The 8898-nt window shown below is 34.1% G+C and overlaps 1 protein-coding gene across 2 annotated transcripts; it reads left to right on the top strand.

Annotated features, from left to right (window-relative positions):
• The first annotated feature begins 4271 nt into the window (after window positions 1–4271).
• LOC141672774 (uncharacterized) lies at window positions 4272–8624 on the top strand. 2 transcript variants are annotated; one of them, XM_074479436.1, is made up of 7 exons: window positions 4272–4468; window positions 6220–6483; window positions 6645–7031; window positions 7131–7334; window positions 7466–7746; window positions 7827–7950; window positions 8113–8624. In XM_074479436.1, the coding sequence occupies exons 2-5, from the start codon at window positions 6442–6444 to the stop codon at window positions 7487–7489; spliced, it is 657 nt and encodes a 218-aa protein (XP_074335537.1). In that variant the 5' UTR covers window positions 4272–4468; window positions 6220–6441; the 3' UTR covers window positions 7490–7746; window positions 7827–7950; window positions 8113–8624. The 2 variants fall into 2 exon arrangements, with proteins under 2 accessions (XP_074335537.1, XP_074335538.1); XM_074479437.1 differs by having other exon boundaries at window positions 6657–7031.
• The last annotated feature ends 274 nt before the right edge of the window (window positions 8625–8898 follow it).

Below are 8898 nucleotides of genomic sequence, written 5' to 3' on the forward strand. Positions count from 1 at the left end.
AAGGTTCGTTTAGTCCTTTTTAAAACATGGTCCTGGATTATTCTCAAGATAGGACCTTCTAAGATAGATAGCCCGCTCATGGCGATTACACGAATTAAACCTTTACCAACTACTATTACGGTTGGGTATTGCACAGTCATCAGAAGGAATGTCAATCTTCCAAACCATAATACAACCTTCATAGCTTTAACCATCATCACTGTATTCCTTTGGCACACGCGCCTATAATTATCCTCTTACCTTTAAAGTGTCGGCCACCTATTTGGCCTTTCCTGATAGTAAAATTTCCTTACAGTCAATGTCATTTTAACCACCTCCAAATAAATTTTCTACCTCATTTCAATCACTGCTTATGTGAAGATGTTTTACGTAAAATCTGATGAGAAGAAAAAAAAAATATCATCATTTTTCCATAAGTTATTGCCTCAGTCTTTAGAGGTTAATCACTGTCACGACTGACTCTCAATCATACTTAGAACCTCTTTTATCTTAGGCCCTAATTGCCCTGAACAATTTCGACCTTTACTGGTTCGATCCATACTTTCTCGTGGTTTAACACGTGCCCACCTGGCATTATTATAATTACGCTATATTTCCTTCATCAAAATTTCTATTCTTGAGAACTTTGAATCTTACCTTTCTCCTTGTAAAACTTCTAAGGTTATCCTTAAATCCTTTATCAGGTACACCCTAGGCACAGGGCATATCAAGATACCATTTATTAATACCAGAATCATAGTCTATATACTTCTGAAAAATTTCTCCACTGATCCTTAAAGGTTGTTATTACCTTTATCCTTTCCAATTCATACTATCAAAACTCATACTGTCCCTATTAAGGGTGAAATGCCAACCTTTATGCATTCCCCTAGGATTCATTTTAAGTTACCGATGTTCTATCCTTAATTCCACCTTTAAAAAGGTACATGCATCCTTCCATGGATAATCAAGTCATATATCCCTGATAAGGGTGTCTTATTCAATCATTCCCACCTCGGTAGTATATGCCTAATTTCACAATAACATTTGTATTCAAAATGAGGTCAATCAATATGGCCTCCAAAAGATAACAACGGTTATCCGCTTTTCTTGCCTAATTTGGTAATGATAACAAGGATGTTCTGGAAGATATTGGTCGTGTTCAACGTGAACTTCTTCTTAATAATTCCTTATTTACTTTTGTTGTTTATCCCAACGGTCATCTCAATGTTGGGATAACTCTCATACCCAGCGTCTCCCTTTTTGGGTATCGAGCCACCGGTCTTACATTTCACATTCTTGAAGGTCACTTCCTTCATCCAATTTTCCTACTTTCTTACTTTCTTGTCTCCTCAGTCTATCCGTGTCTCAATATTTATCCTTCGAACTATCTCAAGGTTTCCTCAAATCCTCCCAACTTACAGGGGATAAAACATATGTATCTCTTATGCCTTCAACCATCAATTTTAACTCATGGTGAATCACCCTCATCCTGACGATTACATACTTTTCTATTTCTATTACTATGATTCTTTAGGGTTTCCTCATACCCAACTCCCTTATCATTCCTCAAACTCTATTGCCTTAATATTCCTTTCCACTTCAGTTTCTTTTTATTTTCCTTTCTCTTATAATTATTTCATGAACCAACACAACATAAGCATTAATTTCAAATATCCCGTCATTCTGGATTCGTGTCCTCAGAACGAATCTTGACAACTTTTACAGCTTAGATTCATAATTCATCATACTCGTCCGCCTTTGTTCTAGCTCTAAAGCTTTTACACTATCTCCATAACCTTGGGAAGTACTTTCCTGAAAACAATTGACTGAACTTTAATCAGTTTATTGTAACCTCTGGCTCCGTGCCTTCCTTGGACTTTCACCAGCGGGTGGTCTCTCTCTTAGGAGGGTAAGTGACAAAAACAGTCTTTTGTGATTCGTCAATCATTCAGAATCTCAAATGATTCCTCTATTTCCTTTAGCCAGGCTCTTGCCTCAACTAGGTCAACCTGTTCCTTGGAACTCTGAGAGCTTAGAGACTTAAAGGTCCTGAAAGAATTTCCTACCGCATTATTTCCTCAAGGTGGTGGTTGGGGATAATAGTCTAAGTTCTGTTTAGACAGGTCCATGAATTTCCGTATAGGAGTACCATCTCGGGTCTCCTTATCTCGCTCGACTTCTGTTTTCTTAGTCTAAACGTTTCCTCCTCCTCCCCGTAATCGGGGTCATCCTTCATGTTTTAAATCCTCATTTTCCACTTCATTATGTTATAGGTTCTTTCTATCTTGATGGCGACCTCCCTGACTATCACGTTCAGGGTTAGCTCTAAATCTTATTCCTCAAACTAGCTTTCATCTAAGATCTCATCTTTAAGCTCTTGAATATTTGGAACCCAAATTCTGTAGGAATACCTCATTATTCCTTTCTCATCTTTCTCGGTATTAATCTTTTATCTAATTGTTGGCTTTTTGCCTTCCTTCATCACTTTTTCTGGCACAATATGTTCTTTTCCGATAATTCGGACTGTATTGCAATCTCAAACATCTTTTCGGTACCGGCTCCGGTTACCTTCGCTTCTATTTCCATTTTCTCAAAATCTCTTATAAACTCTCCCAAAGACATTATTATCTTGAGTCTCTCCTTTTTACTAAGGGCATCAGCCACCACATTGGCTTTCCCTGAATGATAAAGAATCTCCCAATCATAATTCTTGATTAGCTCTAACCGCCTCCTCGGGCGTATGTTGAGCTCTTTCTGCGTGAAAATGCACTAGAGCACTTATGGCTTGTGTAAATCTCGCACTTCTCTCCATATAAGTAGTGCCTCCAATATTTAGGGCAAAACTATTGCCACGAGCCCAAGCTCATGGGTGGGGATATCGAATTTTATATTCCCTTAATTGTCTTGACGCGTACGCGATTACCTTGTTGTGCTGTATAAGAAGCACCTTAATTCCTTATGCGAAGCATCATTACAGATCACAAAATCTCCTTTTCCATCCGGCAATGCCATCATAGGGGCCGTCACCAATCATTGCTTCAGTTCTTAAAAGTTGTTCTCGCATTTCTCTGTCCATTCGAACTTCTCAGTCTTATGAGTAAGCCGCGTTAAAGGGGCTACTATCTTTACAAACTTGAACGAACCTCTGGTAGTTATGGTTGCTACTGTCATAGCTACCGCTTACCAGTGAAAAGCCCCTTCCAGTGAAGGTTAGATGCTCAATGTTATGGTTTTCCAATTACCGGAGCTTTATCTTTATCCACCTGAATGATCATTATCTGATACTATAAACACTCTGTATCATGGCTCTGTATCCTGTTGCCTGATTTTGAAGCTAAAGTCCTAGGCAAGGATAAGGCTTTCTCTTAGATGTAAGACATGCAATTGCTGAATATTACAGTTCAAACTGATTCACTTCTTTCACTGTAAGAGCACTCCACGAGTTTTATCTAACCATTTGGGAAGTTGGCAATCCTATTGACAGTTGTTGGTTGAAACTTTAGTTTAGAATTAGAGATTGCATTACTGTTCATTTACATTGAGCTCACAAGGGCTACCTGATAGTTGATTATAGAGTAATTTGCATATTGTGTACCTCAATTTTCAGGTTGGTACACTTTGTGTACCCAAAGTTTAGTATCCAGCAAAAAGCATGCTAAACTTTGAGAATTCTTGCAATAAGCATACTTCTGTCAACTTCTGTTAACGTCCGTCAACTTCTGTTGACACAGTCAGGGTATATCAGTAATTTGAATACTGCGCCTGTTTTAGTGAGTTTGATTGATTGTCCCGTGGTCTATTTCTCGGATAACCCGACAATTTTTTATCTATTTATACATAATATATTTTAATTATAAAATTTTCAAGGAAAGATTTTTTACTTAATTTTTTTGTTACATAAAAGGATGTAGAGAATTTTTCATAAATACTACAATTTTAATAATTTATTGCAAATATTTTGTCCTATTTCTTGCACATTTACTGTCAGTTGACTTTAATTGCAACTTTAATTGCAATTTTACCGTTTCTTCTTTTTTTACCGTTAAAACACTCTCTCTCCTCTCTGTCCCCTCTCTCCCCTATACTCTCTTCTTCATTATCTCTTAAATTCCTCCCTCTTTCTTTGTCTGTTACTCTCTCACTATCTCTCTCTCTCTCTCTATATATATATATATATATATATTTCTCTCATTCTTTTCAGTTTCTTAATTGAAAAGATTTCATCATCCCTCGCTGCATGTTCGTTTTTTTATATGTGTGTTTTATTTTGTTTGTATATGTTCAGGGTTTTTATTTTGTACATAAAGTTTAGATATGGTTCAGATGAGGTTATCTCTCTCCGCTTCTGAAGCATCTGAATATCAATCGAAGTCGAAGCTTAAATTGAGTCCTAAGAAACGTAAGTTGAAGAAATCAGTGAAGATTCCAACGAAAAAAGATGAAAAGCAAATTGTTGTTACATAATGAGCTACCACCGCCTCCTCAGGTATGTTTGACCACTATGTTTAGATGATGTTCTTTATTTTTTTGTTTTTCATTGTTGTTTGGATGTTTGGATGCTACTTATGTTTATTTCAGTTGTTTTGTTTATAGTTTATTTAGGTTTCAAATTGATTTTGTTGATTTAATGTTTTCTCCATATGCTACTTGTATCTAAGCCTGTTTGTTTTAGTTGATTATAGTTACTACTTGTATCCATAGTTGATTATATTGGCCTTTCTTGTAAATATTTATGATGTTGATGTTAATTTTATCAAGTTGTTTAGTTTTTTCAAGTCCTTGTATTGATAACCAGTTCATATTGAGAAAATTAGTTGTCATCATTTACTGCAATGAAGTCAAGAATGTTCATAATGTACTTTAATAGTTGCTTAGAGTTGCAGATGAGAAACTCGAAAGTGTTTCATATCACAATGTTTAAACATAAATCAATTTATTTGAACAGTTTTCCTAGAATGAGGTTTGTAGTTTGTGTTGTTTTCCATGTTTGTTTTGGGTAGACTATGCTTGTTTAATTGTCACTATTACTACATGTTATCACGGTTTTACTCATTTTAGTATAGATATTAGCTTACGGCAACTGTGTAAATGAAGTCTATGTACAAATTTGACATGGTGCTGGTGTGTTTTAATTTTTTACGTGATGGAGTTAGGACCTTTATGATTTTCCGTTTTGAAATCTTTCCAACAATATATAAAAGTTATAGAGTTTTTTTGTTATGCTGAAACATACGAAGCAAAACTAATTACATGTTAACTTCTTCATTTTTATATTTCTAGTGAAAACATATATTCCTAATTTTGGTGTAATTTGTTTTATTTTCATTTATTATTTATTATATAGGGACTGAAGTATACAATTGAAGTTGAATACCATAGGTCTGGTAAAGTTGCTACACTGAATAAGTATGATCCAATTACAGTCATCAGGGCTTTGTTATCTGTTGAGCAGCTTTCTGAATTTAGTAATTCGTGTTTTAGGAAGTTCTTGAATATTCCGCATTTTAAGCTTCAAAACCAACTTATTCATAAAATTTTGATAAGGCAATTGAAGCAATCGAACCCTAATGAGTTGTGGATTGGTGTTGGTGGTGTTATAATGAAATTTAGGCTACAAGAATTTGCAACAATTACTGGGTTATTATCTGTTGGGAAATCTGATAAATCGTGTTTTTCGAAGACTGATAACTCTTTTGTTAATAATTTTTTCGGTGGTGCTGCCTCAATTACTAAATCATCTGTTAAGTAGGCTTTTTTAATAGACAGTGGAAGTCTGATGTTGATGCAGTAAAGGTTGTAAAATTATATTTGCTGCATCACTTTCTTCTGACGACAAATGCTGATACTCAGATTCTGAAAGGGGATTTTGATTTACTAGATTGTGATCAATTTGATGATTATCCTTGCGGTAAAGAAGTTTTTAAATTTACTTTGGATTGTTTGAGGAACAATGCTGATACTACTTCAAAGGAAAATTATAATAGATTGAATGTGTTTCTTTATGCTTTGCAAGTCTGGTTTTATGAGTGTTGTCCGTACATGAATGGGAAGTACTGTGATCTTAATGGCGGTTCAATTCCTCGTGTTTTGAATTGGATTTGTGATTATAATGCTACATATAAAGACATCTATAGAACTCTCTGCATGAATGCAATGGATGTAAGTCTTTTTGAAGTTTTGGATCTTTTTTTGGTTGATTTTTATTTATTTCGGCTAATTTTTTTCTTTCATTTACAGTTAGGGATTAAGAAGTTTGTTCCAAGTGCAGAAGAAGTTAATGAGCTTCAGTTCAATGAGTTATTGGTTATTGATTCTAATTTGGATGTGACATGTAATACGCCTACTACAATTTTTGGTGATGATGACTTTGTTTCGACTATTCCTCCATCAATTTGAGGTGCTTCCTCTTCATCAGTTCATCGCAAAAATGACATTTCAGTTGAGAAGCTTGAAGTTAAAATGCGTAGACTGGAATCAAGTCAGAAAAGTTTAGTTATTCAGGTAAAGAGTTTGAAAAGTATTGTTTTTTTAGCAGCGTTCATATTTTGACTTGGAATTGTGCAAGTTACATGAATTTTTTCTGAGTAAGGTATATAAGTTTCACATTTTTTTTACTATTTTTCTCTTAGTTGCTTATTTGTGTTTATGTTGTCTTAATTTAGAATCATTTGCAGCTTGTTGTTGATAATACTGAGCCTGACATACAAACAAATGATGCACATGATAATAGTTGTATGTTTCCTATCAATACTGGAGTTGATATTGCGGTTGATAACGATGACAAAATTAGACTGGAGATTAAAGGTAATGATGAGGGCAAAAATGGAGCGGAGATTGGAGTTGATGTTGAGGGCAAAACTAGAGTGGAGATTAGAGTTGATGATGAGGTTCCGAAAGATGCACTCGATAATGTCTTAGCAGATTTTTCTACTGGCGGTGTGCAAGAAGGTGTTTTATATGAATCTGGACATGTTATTTCTGATGACTTTTCTCCCAACACAATGGAGAAAATTGAAAGTATTATAAACAAAATAGTACAAGATTCTAAGGTAACTGAACAAGAAACGATAAAGTTTTTATATCTTTTGCTTTTGATTTTTGAATGTTAATATATTAAACACTTTTTGACATTTACACATGTGTTATAGGTTACAGCGATTATATCAGAAGTTGAAGTAGTTGCTAAAGGTTGTGAGGTTGGAGAAAAGGTTTTAATTGCGAAAACTATTGATGATAGTAATTTACAGGTTGATTGTGAAGTTGGTGAAGTATATCTTCCTTCTGAAAAAACAGATTCAGTTAAAAATGCTTCTAAAATGGTAAATGATATTGATATGAAAGATGCGGGAGTGGTAATTATTCTTTTCTTTTTTTATTTTTCATTGATTTTCACTACTTTGTATTTTAAATTTTTTATTGTCTTTGTTTTTTGGTATAATGTTGTAATATATATATATATATATATTCTAATGCGTCTTTGCAGTATAAATCTAATGTTCTGCTATGAAGTTCTGGTGAGACTGGTAACAGTGTCTTGGGTGAAATCACTCCTGCGTTGCCAAAAAGAAAAGTTAAGCTTCCGGCTTCCTTATGTTCTCCATTTCTTCGACACTTTGGATCAAGTTCAAAATAGACCATGGAGCCTAAAGACGTTGATTCTTTAAAAGTCATTTCACCACTAGATGACACTATTGGAATTTTGCCTCATATGGAGCTAACCGTAGATTTTGTATAGTTGGCTAGATAAAGGACTTCTCCTCACAAGTACGTAAGAATTATATATTTGTTTTTTCTTTGATAAATTACTTGTTTTTTATGACTAATAGTATTTTGTTTCTTGATAGTAAAAATTTTTATTCAAAAGAAGACAACACTATCAGTCCTCCCTTTAAATTGGGTATGCAATTGATTTCTTAGAAGACGTGGTTTCACACCCTCGAGTACGGCAGCAGTAATTTGTCAAAATCGGTGAGTTTTAGTAATGTTTAGTTAGTTTTTGGTTTAATTCTCTACTTTAGTTTTTGTTTTAAATGTCTACTTTTTTAATGTCATAAGTAGTTGATTAAGGTTGGTAAGTTTTAATAGTTTAAATTGTTCATGTTTATGATGATTTTGTATTTTAATTTGTAGAATGTCAAAGTGTTTCTTTATTATCTGAGAAAGTTGTCAAAGTTCCGTCCAGATTTTAAGGTAAAATTTACTTCAAGTGACTGCAAGTTGCAACAAAAATTTGTTGCTCTTTTTGCTATAATATCAGAAGATGAAGATGATATTCAGACTAAGATAAGTGGAAAAAAGATATTTTAGACATGATGAATGGATATTCGCTGCCTTTTGGTACGCATTGGAGTTCAGTTGATATGGTTTGATTCCCATTTGGTTATCTGACCAAAAGCATTGGCTTCTTGTTGTATTGAAGTTTAGTGAAAGACGAATAATTGTACCCAACACATTGTCGTGCAAAGGTCTATCTGTTATTTTGAAGAATGCTCTGCAACCATTGTCTACCTTACTTCTCTATTTCTTGTTGTTAACCAACTTTTATGAGAGGACATATATTGATTTTTCCGCTAAGTGTTATGCGGAGAAGGAAAAGACTGATCGTTTTAGAGTAGTTATGCAGCATGAATATCCTCTTGTATCCTCAATGTGAGTTTTTATTATTTGTATATAATTTTTGTTTTTTTCCTTGTCTGTATTTAATGTGTATCTATTTTATTTAGTATTTATTTTTCTTTATTTTTAATTCAGTGATAGCGGTGTACTTATGGTATCAATTGCGGAGTATTTGGTTAGGCATATTGAATTTCCTGACATTTCCTTTGATATATCTACTCATAGAACCAGACGTGCATATTTGTTTTATTCTTATGGAATGGGAAAGGAAATCCATAAATATGAAAGAGAGTCTGAGTA

The sequence above is a fragment of the Apium graveolens genome, chromosome 7 (genome assembly GCF_009905375.1).
Source record: "Apium graveolens cultivar Ventura chromosome 7, ASM990537v1, whole genome shotgun sequence".
Classification (NCBI taxonomy): domain Eukaryota; kingdom Viridiplantae; phylum Streptophyta; class Magnoliopsida; order Apiales; family Apiaceae; genus Apium; species Apium graveolens.